We start from the raw sequence: 17,426 nt of genomic DNA on the forward strand, positions 1-17,426 counted from the left end.
CGATTAGAGATAAGACTAATTCTTATAGGTTAAATGTGCGCTATGCGTAGGAGTTATATATACGCTAAGCCTACGCTAAGCAGTTAGGTTATATTGCACTCCCTTYTCTAAGGTTAGTTAATCTAGCTACCTCTATTAATCCTGTTATTATAAGGGCTCTTATACGGCCCTTATAGAAAGGTAAATAAGAACAACGCTCTTAATAGTATATAGGGCGTTATATACCTATTCTTACTCCGTATAATCGCTAATAATATACTAGGGACTCCCGTAGGCATTACTATTAGAGACTATGCTATTATAGATATAATAGCCGTAGTTAAATACTTCGGCTCCGATTTACTAATTACAAAGGAGATTAAGTATAAGGACAATACGCGAATGTACCTAATCTAGTCGTATAATAACCGTAATAGCCCTATCTAGCCTCTATTAGACGAGTTTAAGGACAGGAAGCTAAGCCGTATCTTTCTAAATAAAATTAATATAAAGGGTAACCCCGCTCGGAAGTAGTATAAGGTATTCCTTATCTTTAAGCGACGTTTAAAGGCTAAACCTAAAGTAGATACATTATACGAGGCCGGTATTAACGTAAAGATTACGAAAGCACTTATAGCCCTTAAGAAGCCGAAGAAGGAGCTAAAGGTAAAGGTTAAGGTTAAGCTAGAGGTAAAGGAGCTATTAGTAAAGCTAAAGCTATAGGTATATACTTTATCGCTCCGTATAATGTAGTACGCGTATAATAGGAAAACGCTAATTATTATAGGACGATATTAGAGGACCCGAAGCTCCTACGTAAGACGATAAGAGTAACGAGAGTAATAACGAGTTATTACCTTCGATATCTAAATTCTTTACTATATATATATAGCCCGTATATAAAGCCGAAAGCACTACTAATATATTACTAGGTAAAATAGGAGCTAGAAATTAAGGCCGAACCTCTAGTAGATAATAGGGAACAGCCTAGTATCCTTAGTAGCAGCTATAAGCGAACGATCTCGAAGGTTTCGTCCTATTCTAATAATGCTAGCTAACCTCTAGCAAATTATACGCGAAATCGATCTAAGCGTCGTAGAACAAAAGAATAAGGATATACTAGATAGTTAAAGGAGGTTTCGGGAAGTTTTAAAAGCACTTAGTTATAAACGGCGTTTATATCTTAACGGATAACTTAATACTATAGTATAACCTATAGTTTCGTTATTATACGGGCGCGTTTAAGCTTTTCCTTTGCCTATTATGTCTCTCTATACGTAGTACGAGAAGATACTATATAAGCGGTCTTTAAGAGTTACTACTTTATAGAATTAGATGCTAGTATTATAACTATATAGTAGGTAAAAAAACTGTATCGCGATACTCCGTATAATATTACATTAATACCGCTAACGTCTTAGTGTAGCTAGATTCGAAGGAGGTGGGGACGCGAAGGCCTAAAGCGTACGTAGTGTGCTAAAAATATTTTGTTGCAGAGATCTCCGTAAAAACGCACCGTAGTCGGCCGACGACATCAGCACGGACCAGGCTTTCGGGAGGAGCCGAGCATTCACTCCCGCTTCTTCACCCACGACATCATCGTACAGACATGGCATGTCTAGCATCATGACTGGATGACATGCCTCAGCATCCACGCTGCAGTCTTCTGGGATTGCCTACTGAGCTCCGTATAGCGATTYTCGAGTTCGCTCTCGCCGAGGAGCACGTCAATCTCCGGCATCGCCAAAACAGCAGCTATTCACCGCCGATACGATGGAACGGGACTGCCCTGCTTGCCATAAACGCTCAGACGAGACGCGAAGCAAAGCCAATATTTTTGGATAATGCAACGTTCCACATCCGCAATGATTGCACCGAGCAAGACCTCCAAAGGTGGGCAGACACAATAGGGTGCGAGAATGTGTACAAGTTGCGGGCGCTCGTGTTCCAATGCATTGGCCGTTGCAGCATGTATGGTCTACAGCCAGAGTAAGCTCTCAATTGGCGATCATCGGGGCAATCGAGCTGACTTGGGCTTGCCTGCAGCACCGACTACTGCCATCGGTCTGCAACCTTGACAAGAGGCGGATGTTCTCGAGATGCAGACGCATTTCGGCTACATGGGATTGACATGTGCTCCAATCGTGCGTTTGGCTGTCTGGAGATGGGAAGGGCCGCTATGGAAGTACTTGAGAGTGATATGATCTCATCACACCGTCGTAATGAGCAGCGTCCGAACGTCAGCGATCTGCTCAAGCTGTTCCGGATTATGACAGAAGATCAAAGCAGCTCTGCCGCATGAGCGCATACCTTGCCTCGACTTGCAACAGCGACCCTGCCACCACTTCCTGCTTTCGCGTCCCGCCTTCCATGTCCGAATGTATCTCGACGCAGTAAGCATTAGCAGTCATTCCTGACATTTCAGGGTATCTGCGAATGTGTTTCGATTCAGAAACTCAAGCCCTCACGGCAGAGCTCGCCACGATCAACGGCCTTCGGGGTTTCGAGAAGTTATCTCCCTCCGCTTCCGTTTTGGACGGTGAGGAGCGAATTTGAGTGGACAAATTGGTATCATCTTTTGCGAGTCACGGTCGACGTTCGCAATCCGCGGAACAAAAACGGCCCAAAGGCGGAAGACGGAGCGGTACTTTTCTGCCGCTTCGCCACCTCGTGAGTTGGTGTGTTTGTCTACCACATGAGCACCATGCACTACTGAACACTTCACCGTTCCTAAACCACGCGACAAAAAGACTACACAACTTCACAACGAATGAGATTTGCCGAGTGATATCGCAGACGAAACTCGGGCCTGTTAGTTGCTCCAGCCTCCAGGCATCGAAGCAAATTGGTCAGTCCGGGGACTTCCACTCGAGCTTCAGCCCAGCAAGACCTCTGGCCAATCCGCTGAAGCAGAAAACAAAGCACTGAGTCGTCGCTCTAATTTAGTCGTCTCCGCAGCGACGTGCCCGGTGCGTGGAAGCTGCACAAGTTTGACGCTTGGACGGAGAATGCCTCCTCCACGAAGACCTAGACCCTGTGCCTCGTGCGCAAAGCACGAGACCAATATCCAGCAGCATACCACGGAGTAGTATACATCTTCTTGCAGGGAAAGAGGACGTGACTGCACGATGACGATGTCTCATCTACAGCATTTCACCTATGTGCGCATCGATGTGCGCATCGATGCATACGGCACCCGGCAGTTGTACAACTGTCGTAGGTGGAGTTCAGATCGACACAACGTCAGTCACGACAAATTTTCTAGGGCAGCAATCTGCCAGGTACGGTATCCAAGTCGAAAAGTACAGTACATCGAAATGACGGCACCGGTCATCAGACATGCCTCTGGTTTCTGTCATTTGAATATACAAGCAATAACGATGAAGATTGTGTGGCGCCGGGCGAGACRGGTCTCGACTTTCGAGTATACCAACAAGATCAAGAAACAAGTTGGTCTCGGCCAGCGCTCGGCGACTTCACGTTGATTACAACTCACGCACCGCGAATTTGCCAGAAGCCTCACGCCTACGCGTTGGAAGCAGAGAAATTTGGTGGAGTGCGGTCGCCCAACAAACGTTTGCCGACTACATCTGGCTAAAGCCAGTGTAGATCTGGGGTCCCCAAGCCACATATTTGGCTTGGTCGCGGAAGACCAGTTGCTCCAGACGTCCGAAAAACGCCTCTCGGATCCCGGAAGATGTCTCTCATCAACATCTCAACCAGCTAGACAGGGTCCGGTTTGGAATCCTTCCGTGACGAGCATCTCGACATCATGGCACTTTGACACGCTGTTTACTGTCCGCCAAAACCACCAGCGTTGCAGATCTGGGCACATTGCTACTGAGTGCCTACCTTTCTATCCCTCTCTCCATTCACGACAGGCAATGCACATTCTGGTGGTATTTTTCCAGTCTCTAGCAAAAAGCGCCGCTGACATTGCCCTGCATGGCAATATTCGACGCTAAAGAATGAAGTGTGGATCTTCCTTAACTCTATTTGGCAGGAAAACCGCAATAGGCGAAAGAATGGCGCACGGCGAGATTCTCTAGCTCCATACTTGACGCTTTTGTGCCTATTCGCCCGCTAGGCGGTAAATCAAGCAGCCAATCCGATTCCTGCCATTATAATATTTCCACTACTCTGCAAGCGCAAACACTCACCACAACGCTGACCCCGCGTTGTCGATCACGGCGACAGCAGGGGTGGCAACTCGCAAGGCGCTGACGTTCGCGTGGAAGGAGAATCATATAACATAGATCCTGGCCTCGTGAAGATCCTACCATCCTCCAAACATTATTCGCAAACCATCAATCACCATGGTTTCCTCACTTCTTTCCGCCGCCCTTCTCCTCAATGGAGTTGCGGCTTTCCCTCACATCGCCCAGATGGTCAAGGAGAGGGAGATCGCAGAGCGTATCCCAGCCCTAGCTCCCTTCCCAGAGTTCCCCGGTGCTCCTCAGCACGCCCTCTACAACAAGTTCGACGCAGAGGCACAGCGCCTTGATGTGTCCGGAGAGCATGAGTTCAGAGTACCTGGCGAGAACGATATTCGTGGTCCTTGCGCCGGTCTCAACGCTGCCGCGAACCACGGCTACATTCCTCGCTCAGGAATCATGACTGCTGAGGCTATCAACACCGGACTGTGGGAAGCCTTCAGCCTCGACAAGACCGCGACCATTTTCCTACAGACCGCTACCATGTTCTTTGACGGAGACCCAATCTCCAGTCAGTGGGCAATCGGCCGTCCTAAGGACTCCAACCTCAACTCGCTCGGCCCTCTTGGAGCCCTTCTCGGATCCGCAAGCGGTATCTGTGGAGGAGCTGCTCACTTGAAGACCGAGGGTGATGCATCGATCACTCGTGGTGATTACTTGGGTGTTGACGGCATGAACTCCAATTGCCGCAGTTACCCCAAGTTCCTCCGGGAGCTGTTCGACCTTGCCGACCAGAAGGCCAACGGCATGATCACTCCTCAGGTGCTTGCTGAGCACCAGTACAACCGCAAGCAGTACTCCATCGCCACCAACCCCAACTACTACAGCCCTGCCTACGCTGGTGTTGCATTCACCTTCGGAGCTCACATGTTCGCATATGAGMTGTTGGCCAACCACTCTGCCGAGTACCCACGTGGTTTCATGACCCAGGAGCTTTTCAAGTCCATGTGGTCTTACACCGACGGACCAAATGGCGAGCTCATCTTCACCCCTGGACAAGAGCGCATCCCTGAGGTATGTATCACAGTGTGATTTTCTCTTCACTCATCGCTAACTGTTTCTTAGAACTGGTACCGCCGCGCACGTGACGATGCTTGGACCCTCACCGACATCCTCATCTCCACCGGCCAGCAGTGCGCTTCCTACCCATCCAACTGCCAAGTTGGAGGAAACACCGGTGAGGTCAACTCCTTCAGCGGAGTCAACCTTGGCGACATCTCCGGCGGCCTCGTCAATAGTGCCACCGATCTCTCCGACCCAGACCGTCTCGGCTGCTTCATCTCCCAGATGATCCAGGCCGACGCACCATCCGTCCTCTCCAATGTTGCCAGCGGCGCAGTCCTCACTCAGCTCATGGGTCTCATCGACACCATGCTTGTGCCAGCGCTTGCACCTCTCACCGCTGGTGGCAAGTGCCCTAACCTTCCCAAGGGAAAGAGTGTTGCTCAGTATGGCAAGCCTTACCCAGGTGCCATCTCCAAGGATGACCACCCTACTCGCAAGTTCTAGACACGATTTTGTATGATGATGAATGAAACGATGGGGAATTAAAATTAGCTGTACATAGATACTTCGAATGAAAGGTTGCAAATCCTTGATCATCTTTGCTCCTGATATCTTCCATTATGATTTGACTGTCTTCCCACCATTTCGAAGATTTTCGTCACACGTTTCAATACATTTGACAGCGTGTCACACACGCGGTGTAGGCTTCGAGCAGCGCTTCATGAACGCTGCCTCAGCGCCACCACTCAGCCGACGGCTAATCCGTGCATCGGAAAGGGGTCTTCCACTGATGTGTTGGCATGCCAATTGCGTCATCTTGCATGCAAAATACACTTCCTGCAACGGCATATGAATATCGCTACGAATAGCCGATTCATGTTGACAGTCTTCGATCAGAGACACTAGTATTCGCCCCTTGGCCACTACGATGTGCATCAAAAGTAACACAATCTCGAGCTTTCAATTGTCGACTCCGCGAGAAGAGAAATCAACATCGTACCGATTAGTTATCTACAAGTTCCGCCCAATCCAACTCCAAAGCCTCCCAATATACTTCTCCTCCAAAGGTTCCAGCGAAGTCAAAACCGGCATGGCAAGTTTTGACTTTGTCATTGCGTACTCACACCCAGCGGCCGGCAATAAACTGTCATCTTGAATTTTTTTCGGAGTCTGCGTTTCTCCGTCCTTTCTCCCATAACTTGCTCTCCAGAAATCCAGCAGTTTCAAGCATGGATGTTGTTGTTTTTCATCATTTTCGACTCCTAAACTTCGAAGTTGTTCCAATTTGTGCAGCCATTCTTGCACGGGCACGATAGTGAAATCCTCGGAATGCTGAATCCAGGAGATTATAGAATTCCAAGCTGTCTTGAGTTCTGGGTTCAGTAAGTAATAGACGTGTATCAAATCCTTTGAATCTCTGCCATCATCTTTCGATGGACTTTCAGAAACGGCGAGTTGGACGAAAGCTTCAGCAGCCTTGTCCACCGGAAGCCAAGCGAGTTCTTCATTATCAAGCTCAGGTAGACATCCAGTTACTGCTGCGCTTGAAAGCAGTAATGGGTATGCCTCACTTGCATTCCAGACTCCAGTCTTCGAATGTCCACTAACTTGGCCCACCCTGACAACATCAACCAAGCCTGCAAGCTCAGGATACGTCTTTGAAACTTCTGAGCAGATAAGTTCCGCCACCCATTTTGAGCGAGAGTAGCCGATCGAACCGCTGACATTTGGATCTGATATAATCTCTTCTGGGATAGGAATGTTGGGATGCTGTTCTTGGAAAGAAGCGACGGATGCGGTACTGGAACAGAAAATGACTCTAGCCCCTTTTCCATCTTCGGAGTATTGAGCGTGCTCGGATGCCAAACTGAGTAATGTTCGCAATCCCCCGAAATGCTGGCGGAATCCCCGAAGCGGCATGAGAAAATTCACAGACCATGCGAGGTGGAAGATGAGGTTGATGTCTTTTACTAGAATTTCGTATGAGGCTTCGCTGAGACCCAATCGAAGGTCTGAGAGTACGTAAGGGTGTATGCTCACCATGGTGTCGAAATTGGCGGGTAGTTCTAGCTCGCGAGATCGAAGGCTTTCCATGATTCTTTGTTTGGATTCTTTGGGGCTCGAGCCCCTAATAAGTAGATGGATATGTTCGACGTCTGTAGAGGAGAGGAGCTGAGAGAGAAGGTTACTCCCGAGACTACCGGTTGAGCCGGTGAGTAGAATTGTCTTCTTTTGTTGCTCGTTTCGTTGAGGTCTAGTATCGTCTGATCTTATGGTAGGCTTGTGCAAAACGCTGTATTCGGACACAAGCTGTTGCATGACTTCAATTTGTGTCTCAATGTCACTTTCACTCTGCTTGCCATGACGCATGTCAATGATAGTCTTGCTGAGCTTCTCAATGGTTCCACTATCCTCAACAATGGTAGCCGGTAGAGGATCTGCATCTTTAGGAAGGAGACCTCGGAGTCTACTTCTTATTTGGATAGATGCAATGGAGTCCACACCATGTGCGAATAGATCCGTCGTCTCATCCAGTGGGACCTCTGTCTTTTTCGAGGAGCTCGTGGTAGATTGAACAATACTTCGGATGTACTCAAGCAAATGCTCGTCGGGAACATCTTTGGCTTCAGTAGAGCTCGCATATGCTCGGTCAATTTGCTGCTTGTATCGTTCCTCAGCCTTGCGGCGAATGAGGGTCCCTTTGCTACTTTTCTCCATAGGCTGTTCGTCATACGACATGGGGAACAGCATATTACGTGATATGCGAGTATGGCTCTGACTTTCGGCATTCAGCTTCTCCATGGCTGGCCAAACCTCGTCAAGAAGTCTTTCATCGGAAAATTCTGAACTATCTTGAGAACGAAAGATGAGAGCGCCAGGGAATGGTCGATCATTACCAAAGACCAGGACATCTTTGAGAAATCGAGATGAAGCCGCCACTGCGGACTCGACAGGAGCTGGATCGAACTTCTTCCCCGTGATGAGTGTCAATTGTGAGTCTGCCCGCGAATGATATTTCCATGCATTTTCCTTCTCCTTGTGAGGTTCAAAGAGATCTGATGTTGCAAACGAGCCATCTTCCCGATTACGTTTAGCCATGAACGGCCAAGTTGACAGTACAACAAGTTCGTAGAGACCGTCCTCTCGTGGCTCGAATCGGAGATGATTCCCACCTTCCTTGGGCCGTAGATATTGCCAATCTGGATCGTTGGCATAGTCTCTGTGTGAAGACATGAGGAATCCACACTCAGCACTACCGAAGCGGGAGATGAGGTTTATCCCTTTTCTCACCAATTCGTCCCCAACTTCACTTGGGRGAGCTGCTCCGCCAACACCCACGATTTCCATGCTTAACAAGTGTTCGAGTGCCGTCGAGTCCGAAGACATGCTTTGTAGCACGTATGGAACCGATGAGAAGTATCGGACTGGTGGCATTCCGTTGTCTTTGACAGTTTGTCTGGCGATGTCAAGACATTTCACCACGTTCTTTTGAGTAATTGGTAGATGGTCTCCTGGGAACAGCCAGATCAAGGCATCGCTTGTCCACGCACGGAAAAGATCTGCCATACCTCCATGATATAGTGGAGTTGTCGTGAACGTAGCGGACTTCGTTCCATCGAAATGGTGCTGAACTCCAGCGCCGGCTTTGTGTGTCTGTGGGATAGGCTTGGGAACTCCAGTCGATGTACCTGATGTATGAAAGAGATATGCCGTATCATCAGGAGTTTCCCGGAAGAGAGACTCTCGGGTTGTGGTTGTATCCGTTCTGTTGGACAACTTGTAGCAATTAAGACGATAATCAACCTCTGATGCGGCGTCCTCGTAGCTTTGAAGCAACTCCAGAGGGCTATCTTGTTGGAAGAGCATAGAAGCATCACACTGTTTGCAAAGTTGTGCAGACGCCTTTAGCGTACACTGTGGTGCTATGAGCAGCACCGGTGACCCAATGCTGATCAACGCTAGGAACGCAAAGAGGAAATCGGGTAGATTTCGCACCATGAGTGCCACCACTTGGCCTTGAGGGATCTCAAGCAGGGAGATGGACTCTGCCATTTGGTTGGATTTCTGGTGAACATCTCTAAAGGTGAGAATCTTGGGGTTCAGTATGTCTTTCCCAGGTTCAAAATATCCCACGGCCGGCAGGGTGGGATGGGTCTGGGCTTGTCTGCCGACGAAGTTGCTGATATTGGTGAATTCTGCATCGCGGCCATAGACATCTGCTTGGCCCAGGTTGCAGSTGAAGTAGTTTTCGCTCACGGACGTCATTTTTGGTGTGTATGATGGCAGACTGGCCTTGGATGTGGTTGTTGAGGCCATAAGCGAACACAAAGAGGTAATAATGCTGACAAAGTACTGGTTGGTACGCGTGGGCGCTGCAAAAGGTTATACAACAAATCTAGCACAGCACGACGCCCACAACTGATTCAATTATGCGGGTAACGATTACCATACTGACATCATTGACTCGTCAGAGATGCATGCGATGTCAAGGCTCAGCAGGTAAAATGATAAAACACATCTGGCATTGAAGCGTGTTACGGCGAAGTGTCAATTTTCGAAGGAAACGTAAATCATTCAAGTCCTATATCGAATATCTATTTTAAACCAAGTATTTTTGGTCTCCTAACATCTTTTGACTCAGACTCAGCAACAGTCATGTCCGTTCTGAAGGCCATCAACACCCTCTGGACCAGAAGCGTGCTTTGTGGCAGCCTTGACACTGGCAGAGGTACCATTGGTACCGTTGGTGTGGCCATTGGCGGTGTGTCCGTTGGCAACCGCAGCCGCATCGTCGTTGAGCACATTGATCTTCTTCAGCCCGTTGCTGATTGCGCCGTTGGATTCAACAGGCTTCTCGTTCTGTGTGTAACCAGTGTCGCTGGCGTCAACGAATGCCTCGAGTCCCAAGCCATTGCGTGGGTAGTTCTTGACAACCTCCTTGTGCTTCCGCAGAGCGGCGTTCATCTCCTCGCGGGTGACATCGTTGAGGAATACACAGTCACCCAGAGGAGCAGGGATGGCAGCTCTGAGCTTACCATCACGGGTCTTGAGGATGGCCTGTGTAGCCTTGTCGAGGATGTCTTCGTTGAAGTCGGCGTGGTCCATGGAGAGACCGGCTCGGGAGAATAGGTTGAGCAGTCTCTTGTAGTCCTGCTCGGGCAGGTTACCACGCTCGTACGCGAGTGTGGCAGAGTATGCCATGTCGACTAAGAATTTGAAGTTAGCACTTCAGGTAATTGTGATTTGCAAAGATAAGAGCCCCACATACTTGAGATAGCATGACCGTGTCTGAGGGGAACTGTTGGCACCAGCTYGTGAAGTGGGGACCATCTGCAGAACCATTAGCGTGTAATCTGTACTTGACGATGCTAGCGACTTACGTGTGGCCGTAGGCAATGACACGATCAAGACCAATCTCGTGCAAGTTTGGTGTCTCCAACTTCAACATCTCGTGGATACCAGCACGGTTGAWCGTGTCGGCAGCCTTGCGTACCTCGCTCGAGGCAGCGTCTGATCGACCGAAACCGGTTGAAATAAGCTGCTCGCAGTACTTGTCCAGCAAGTCAAAAGTTGGCAGATGAGCACACGAGGAGATCTTGATCAACTCGGCGAATCCATTGCGGATCTGTGCTTCTGGCAGAGTGCGGAGGAAGGTGAAGTCGAGGAAGGTGTGCCTAGAGGTGTGTCAGAAGACCATGGCAACGACATACGAATTTAAAGCTCACATTGGTGCATGGTATGCTCCCAGGCGGTTCTTGTAGTTGCCGTAGTTGACGGCAACCTTGATAGAGACGGATGCATCGATCAAGCCAATGACAGTCGTGGGGATACGAATGAAGTTGGTGTTCCTGCGGTATGCGGCGCAGGCGAATCTGTAATCAAAAGTTAGCTTCGCTACGATGAGAGAATGGGCCAGAGTGCCTTATGGTCCTCATTGGCGATTGATATCTTTTACCCAGCAACATCCGTGACAAGGCCACCACCAATAACGAGGACGGGCTCCTGGTGTGTGTTAGCATATTTTCATCTACTCTTCATCCGCATCCTCAGTACCTTTCGGATAATTCCAAAGGTAGTCATCGAGTCAACGATGCTGGAGAATGTATCAAGGCTCTTGGCCTTTTCGCCAATCATGGTCTTGTGAACCGAGAGGTCGAGCTTGTAGTGGTCAAAGTACTTTTGCACACGTTCTCCGTAGACCTCGAAGATGTTGGAGTCCATGACTGCCAACGCCCTCCCCCATTTCTTGTAGCAGTCTGCAAGCTCCGGCTTCTCAACATCAAAGATGTTGTCGATGAAGRTGAAGCCATACTCGATCTTCTCGTATCCGACGACCTGGAATCCCTGAGGCGTCTCCTCGACGGTTGCTTTCATGTCAGACATGGTGGCTGAAGTGTTGAATGATTTTCTGAGAGGTTGAGAGGTGGAGTGTGTCGTGGGTGCGTGCAGGAGCAAGAAACGAGCAGGAATGGAGCAATTTATGGGTCAAGCTGTGCCTTGGAGAGCTCGCAACCGAATGACCCACTCACTCTTCACGGAAAGACTCGCAATGCATTGCCAACTAAATCTGGCGACTAAACCTGAAGAGAGCGCATAATGGTCTCGACAGAGGTAGTGGTGATGTCGTCCACGACCGGGAACCACTCAAAAGCATTGGAAGACGTGTTTTGCAGTCGTACGAAGGTTCAATGGCGGGGCACTTTCGCGTCAAAGACGTGCGTAGCGCCGCAAGGGGAATTCAATGGAACTGGAATCGGGTTCCGGGCGTGGAGACAGGCGTTAGTGCATTCTGGTACCAAGATCTAACGCCATACCAATGCTGATCAGACAGATCTGGCGGGGGGGTGATGAAACTTCGTGGAGGGGCCTCCGAGGCACAAGCGCAACGGCATCCATCCTTCATCGATCGAGCCATGCTGTTCCCGGACAGGCGTTGATTTCTCGCTCTTTTGACAAGCAAGCACCGTGGCCATTTCACCTGAATCTGGATATGGTATGGTATAACCTCGAGCGAGCATCATCATTCGCTCACCACTCGGGGATAGAGTTTGACGGAGCTTCTTTTCCACGCGAACACCAGAGGTACAGGTGGCACAGTCGACGACGCAGACCCCACTCGTCTCCAAGCGATGATGGGGACCGGATGCCACTGGCGATCCGAAGAGGTTATTGCAATACTCCAGAGTAAGAAGACTGAGACAGAGGCATTCCAGCGAGAGTTATTAAGTCAACGATGAATTCGCCAATGGAGGGGTGCAAATGGTGGGGAGAACCTGAAGAGTGGTGAGTGGAGTGGAGCAAGTGGCACTTTACAGTATATCATCGTCATAATTATGCTTACCATCCCACGCTAATGTCAACCGCATGTGAATTCCAAGGTTGTCACATGCAGGGAATCTGCAAGCCGGAGCGAGATCCGCAAGCACATGCCAAATTCTTTCTTGCGTGGTTTTCCTTCCCTCCAAGATTTGATCTGAATCACGAGGTTACGACCGCCATGCTCGACAGCAACTCGTCGCATCTTGCTCATGTAGCTCAGAATGCCTCCTTGCTGTTACTGAGCCTCGCATTCCTACCCTTGGACCTTACAATCCTGGCAGGCAGCTATGTTCTCCAATGGCTATCCAAGCTATCTTCAATCCTCAATCACAAAAACCTCCGAACGAACAATCCGATTGAACAAAACCCATGCACAACCATTCTGGTGACTGGAGTCGGTATGACCAAGRGACTGTCTCTCGCAAGACTTTTCCATAATTCCAACCACGCAATACGAGTGATTGGAGCCGATTTCGAACCGATAAGGACTCCAGTCCCAGGGAGGGTGTCGGTTTCGTTGGACAAGTTCTATCGTCTGGAGAAGCCCACTGCAGAAACTGGTGGATCCGCTCGCTATGTCCAAGGTCTTCTCGATATCATCCTGCGGGAAAAGGTTGCACTATGGGTAAGCTGCTCTGGAGTGGCTTCTGCTGTTGAGGACGGCGAGGCGAAGGAAATTGTTGAGAAGCGTACCGACTGCCGGGCGGTACAATTCGATGTTTCCACCACGCAGACTTTGCACGAGAAGGATACCTTCATTGCACAAGCGAAAAGCTTTGGGTTGACCGTGCCTGACACGCATACCATCAAGAGCCATGATGCTGTATCAGCAGTGCTGGCCAATGCTCCGTCGGAGCGTAAGTACATTCTCAAACCCATTGGAATGGATGATTCGGCTAGAGGAGACATGACATTGTTTCCCAAAGCAACCCCGGAAGAGACTCTTCAACACATCTCTCGGCTCAAGATCTCTGAAAGGTCTCCTTGGATCTTGCAACAATTCGTAAGAGGCAATGAATACTGCACACACTCGTTGGTGGTCCGAGGGGAGGTCAAAGCATTCGTAGCCTGCCCTTCAGCAGAGTTGCTTATGCACTACACTGCACTCTCCCCTGACTTTGCTCTAAGCAAAGCAATGCTCAATTTCACAGAGACTTACGCTAAGAATGGTGGAGTGGGCTTCACCGGGCACCTTTCGTTCGACTTTTTAGTCGAGGATGACTCTCCCAGCAATCCAGAAGACATCGTCCTCTATCCCATCGAGTGCAACCCACGAGCTCACACCGCGGTAGCCCTCTTCAACAACACCCCGGACATGGTCAAGGGATATCTCAGTGTCCTGGAGAATGGAGCAACAAGCCAGAAAGGTGAAGATATCATAGTACCAGTTCGACCAGCAAAGTATTACTGGATCGGGCACGACTTGGTCGCAGAAACCCTGTTACCATTGATCACTACCAAGCCATGGAGTTTGAGTGCAGCAGATCTTGCAAAATCTATCGGCAGATTTCTCTCACATCTCGCTTTCTGGAAGGATGGAACATATGAGTGGTGGGATCCAATGCCATGGTTCTTCCTCTACCATGTGTATTGGCCTCTGCAGTTCTTCCATGCTCTGAGGACGGGGAGTAGGTGGAGTAGAGTCAACGTAAGCACGTTGAAGTCGTTTGGTTGTTGAGCGAGCATCCTCTCAATGCTCATGAGTGATGATTGCCCGAGGAAATGCCATGTTCAACCAAATCGTAATTCCAACAAATGTATCCATATATGTGAAGTTCTGCAGGAGATCCATCGGTAAGTGAACGAATCGCGAGGCTGTAACCCTCATGCCCCGCGAGACACATGTTGCGTACGAGGCATAGGTTGAGAATCCGGACTAACGGGGAGAATAATCCTCTGTTGTTGTCGTCAAAAATGTGGTTCATGTTGGACTACTGTCTCCACAATCTCAACGTACTCAAAAAAAGCTTCGGATAAAGAGGCACGGTCAAAGACAGGGGTGCCTTGAAAGATGACTTGGCAGTACAAAATTGGGCACTGCATCATCAACGAGGCACAATTTCTTATAGTTACTGTAGACAAATGCAAAAAGTCCAATTCTTCTTTCAGCCAGCTATGTACAAACGAGTGACTGCACAACCGTCAAAATTTATGGAAAAGAATGGCGTTTAAGCAGAGCAATTTTTCATAATATAAGTTCCCGCACTCATGTGAGTAATCATTGCGCTTGTCATGGATCAAGCGTCTCTTCGTGTCGAAAATTTGGGGGGCGCTTCGAGGACATGCAAGTTCATGATGACAAGCTTAGACGTTCTGGCAGACGAGAGCCTGGCCGAGCTATGTAATGTCAGTATTGCTGTCTGAAAGAATCAAGGGAAAGACTTACGACTGGGAGGAGACAGCAGTTGGCGGTAGCACCAGTCTTGGCACACTCGGCCTTGAAGGTGTCGCGAGAGGAGACGTCGGCGCGGAGAGGCTCGCAGGTGAGGCTGGCCAAGTCGAGGATATCGGTTTGGCTGGACAAATGATGAGTACAAAGATCTGATTCACAAAAGTGGCCTAGTCATCAAAACTTACCAGCACTGGGGAGTCTGCAAAAGACCGGGGCACTTGAACTGTTTCTTGCCTCCGGTGTTGCCGCCGCCGTTGCCGCCGCCGTTGCCGCCGTCATGTCCTCCGTTGCCGCCGTCGTGTCCTCCATTGTCGTAGGTTGGGGTGGTGGCAACGGCAGCTGGGTCAGCAGCGCGCTCTGCGACCATTGGGCTGGCAGCGGCCAGGGCGGCGAAGGCAATGACGAAGAACTGCATTTTGATAGGAGTTGGAGTGAGTGTAGGAATAAGTGTTGCTGGTTGTTGTGCTGTTGGTGAGGCTGTTGATGCTGGAGCTGATGCTTTGATTTCGAGGACGAAGCACCATCCTTATATATCTGTTCTTCACAGCCGTAGTAGGAACCCTGCTGACGTTCTTCCAACCACGGCGGGTCCTCGTTGAACACAGCATTCGAGCCTACCTGATGCAGGGGACTGTTATGCCGGAAAGGTCACACGATGGCATACGAGATGCTCATGCGTTCCAGCTATCGCCTTGGTCTAGTCGGAAGGCCCATACAACTTCCGAATCCGGATCCTTGTACGAAGTAGCGCGTGGCGACGGCGGTACTTTTACAGGGAGCGCGCATCTGTCAATGCCATTCTTGGTGGGACTGTTCGCGTCCTGGGATCGTTCCGTAGCTTTTCCCGTAGCAGACTGTTTCTTTCTGGCTTTGTGCAGAAACTCCACATTTGGTACGTGGATTGGCATTGGCGATTGATTCTTACCATGTTGGATTTGTAGTAGGTCTCGATATCGTACAGTCTGGGGTGACATGTGTATACAGCGTGCAGTGTTTCGACAGGCATGCAGTTCAACATTAGCGAGACTCGCCTGTGCTATGTTCAGCTGCCAGGGGTATACTTCGTTGTATGTGTCACGCAAATCGTCACTTATGGATCGTGTTGGGTGGTGGATACCACGGCTAGGGCAGACGATATTTCGGTGCCGGATGGGAACGCTCAACATGCACCTTCCTCTGGATCATGGCCTGTCTGGCGCCTTTTGAACGCGGGAACAGCAGAACCGAAGCAGATGCTCGTTGATACATGCCGTTGAACATCTGTGGATGACCAWGGCAGGACCCGCAGGTGATTTCAACGGAAATCATTCCTCCAACAAGGAAGGCTGTTTCACTGACATTTTCACCGGGGAATCTGGATCGTCCAGCAAACGCCAGCAACTGTAGTTCGATGCCGGCTGCAGGAGGGAGCATCCGCGCGCTGATGGGAGGCGGAACGTGTCGATCTTCCACACGCATTGGATGTGACGACCAGGGGCGGACAGCTTCCCATGGCAGACGTTGACAGGCCCGATATGCGGAGACTCATCTCGCGATGCTTGTACGAGCTTTCCAAATAGGCTGTCGCATCGTGGGCACCGCGGGTCTTGCAAGGTTGCCAGGTGGTGTCTGCGGACTTTCAGGGTTTAAACAGCCTCGAAGGAACGCCAAGACCTTCGCCTGGACCTCGCCTATCCACTTTTCCTGCCAACGCACACCGATACGGAGTAGATCTCCTCCCGCACCAGGCGGAAAACAGACGCTGTGGGTGCGGACCGCATCATTCACCACAGCCACAATGTCCCGAAGCTAATGCCCAGGGCGGGGTACCTCCCAATCATACAGGGCGATCCGCGCGCTCCGTCACTTCCCATATCAGATTTGGACTAACATCCGGCATCGCCTCCATATACACACCTCGCAAATGTGACTGGTTAAAGTACATCCCTTGTGGCTCAACATCCCCTGCCAACCTATGCACCAATAGTGCGCTAAGAGCGACCAAACCATCGCAGCAAACGAGCAACATTGACACGCGGGCGGGTGGACACACATCGCCAAAATCGTTGACCATCGGACGTTAGTATTCCCACCTTCTTTCCAAACCACTTTGATTTGTACTGCCATGCAGCGCTGCCACACATGCATGCGCTCATTGCTCTGTCGTGGCTCGTCCATTCGTCAGACCGCACTCGTCGGTGGCTTGCTTGTCCTCTTCTTATAGCCATATCTACCGGTATGGTGTTCCCTTATGCGGCTTGGCCGCTCACTGCTCTGTCGTGGCTCCTCCATTCGTCAGACCGCACTCGTCGGTGGCTTGCTTTCCCTCTTCTTATAGCCACATCTATCGGTATGGCGTTCTCATATGCGGCTTGGCTACCGGTTCGAAGATATGTTGGTAGCTGCTTGGCTCCAATGATCAGGCTTGATTTCAGTGTGAGCGACGCGCGCCCCCGATTCATGGCTCATCGTCAGAATGATGAGATCCCCAAGCCTTCAGAGCTTGTTCGAAAATATTCCTTGTCGATGGTTGGTGA

General features: G+C 49.9%; 6 protein-coding genes; 3 read left to right on the plus strand and 3 right to left on the minus strand.

Annotated features, from left to right (window-relative positions):
• Positions 1-1,618: 1,618 nt before the first annotated feature.
• Positions 1,619-2,281, plus strand: RCC_08972 (uncharacterized protein; the record flags this gene model as incomplete). XM_023774217.1 has 2 exons in its annotated part: positions 1,619-1,968; positions 2,026-2,281. The coding sequence occupies 2 exons, from the start codon at positions 1,619-1,621 to the stop codon at positions 2,279-2,281; spliced, it is 606 nt and encodes a 201-aa protein (XP_023629985.1).
• Positions 2,282-4,295: 2,014 nt separating this feature from the next.
• RCC_08973 (uncharacterized protein) lies at positions 4,296-5,702 on the plus strand (the record flags this gene model as incomplete). XM_023774218.1 has 2 exons in its annotated part: positions 4,296-5,207; positions 5,259-5,702. 2 exons carry the CDS (start codon positions 4,296-4,298, stop codon positions 5,700-5,702), a joined length of 1,356 nt encoding a protein of 451 aa, XP_023629986.1.
• Positions 5,703-6,209: 507 nt separating this feature from the next.
• Positions 6,210-9,464, minus strand: RCC_08974 (related to nonribosomal peptide synthetase MxcG; the record flags this gene model as incomplete). Its single annotated transcript, XM_023774219.1, has 1 exon — positions 6,210-9,464. The coding sequence occupies one exon, from the start codon at positions 9,462-9,464 to the stop codon at positions 6,210-6,212; it is 3,255 nt and encodes a 1,084-aa protein (XP_023629987.1).
• A 378-nt stretch (positions 9,465-9,842) lies between these two features.
• On the minus strand, positions 9,843-11,582 carry RCC_08975 (related to PENTAFUNCTIONAL AROM POLYPEPTIDE; the record flags this gene model as incomplete). XM_023774220.1 has 6 exons in its annotated part: positions 9,843-10,405; positions 10,468-10,529; positions 10,580-10,873; positions 10,925-11,071; positions 11,155-11,201; positions 11,253-11,582. The coding sequence occupies 6 exons, from the start codon at positions 11,580-11,582 to the stop codon at positions 9,843-9,845; spliced, it is 1,443 nt and encodes a 480-aa protein (XP_023629988.1).
• A 970-nt stretch (positions 11,583-12,552) lies between these two features.
• On the plus strand, positions 12,553-14,196 carry RCC_08976 (uncharacterized protein; the record flags this gene model as incomplete). Its single annotated transcript, XM_023774221.1, has 1 exon — positions 12,553-14,196. The coding sequence occupies one exon, from the start codon at positions 12,553-12,555 to the stop codon at positions 14,194-14,196; it is 1,644 nt and encodes a 547-aa protein (XP_023629989.1).
• Positions 14,197-14,822: 626 nt separating this feature from the next.
• Positions 14,823-15,325, minus strand: RCC_08977 (uncharacterized protein; the record flags this gene model as incomplete). XM_023774222.1 has 3 exons in its annotated part: positions 14,823-14,855; positions 14,905-15,034; positions 15,096-15,325. The coding sequence occupies 3 exons, from the start codon at positions 15,323-15,325 to the stop codon at positions 14,823-14,825; spliced, it is 393 nt and encodes a 130-aa protein (XP_023629990.1).
• Between the last annotated feature and the right edge of the window lie 2,101 nt (positions 15,326-17,426).

The sequence above is a fragment of the Ramularia collo-cygni genome, assembly GCF_900074925.1.
Source record: "Ramularia collo-cygni strain URUG2 genome assembly, contig: RCC_scaffold16, whole genome shotgun sequence".
NCBI classification, from domain to species: domain Eukaryota; kingdom Fungi; phylum Ascomycota; class Dothideomycetes; order Mycosphaerellales; family Mycosphaerellaceae; genus Ramularia; species Ramularia collo-cygni.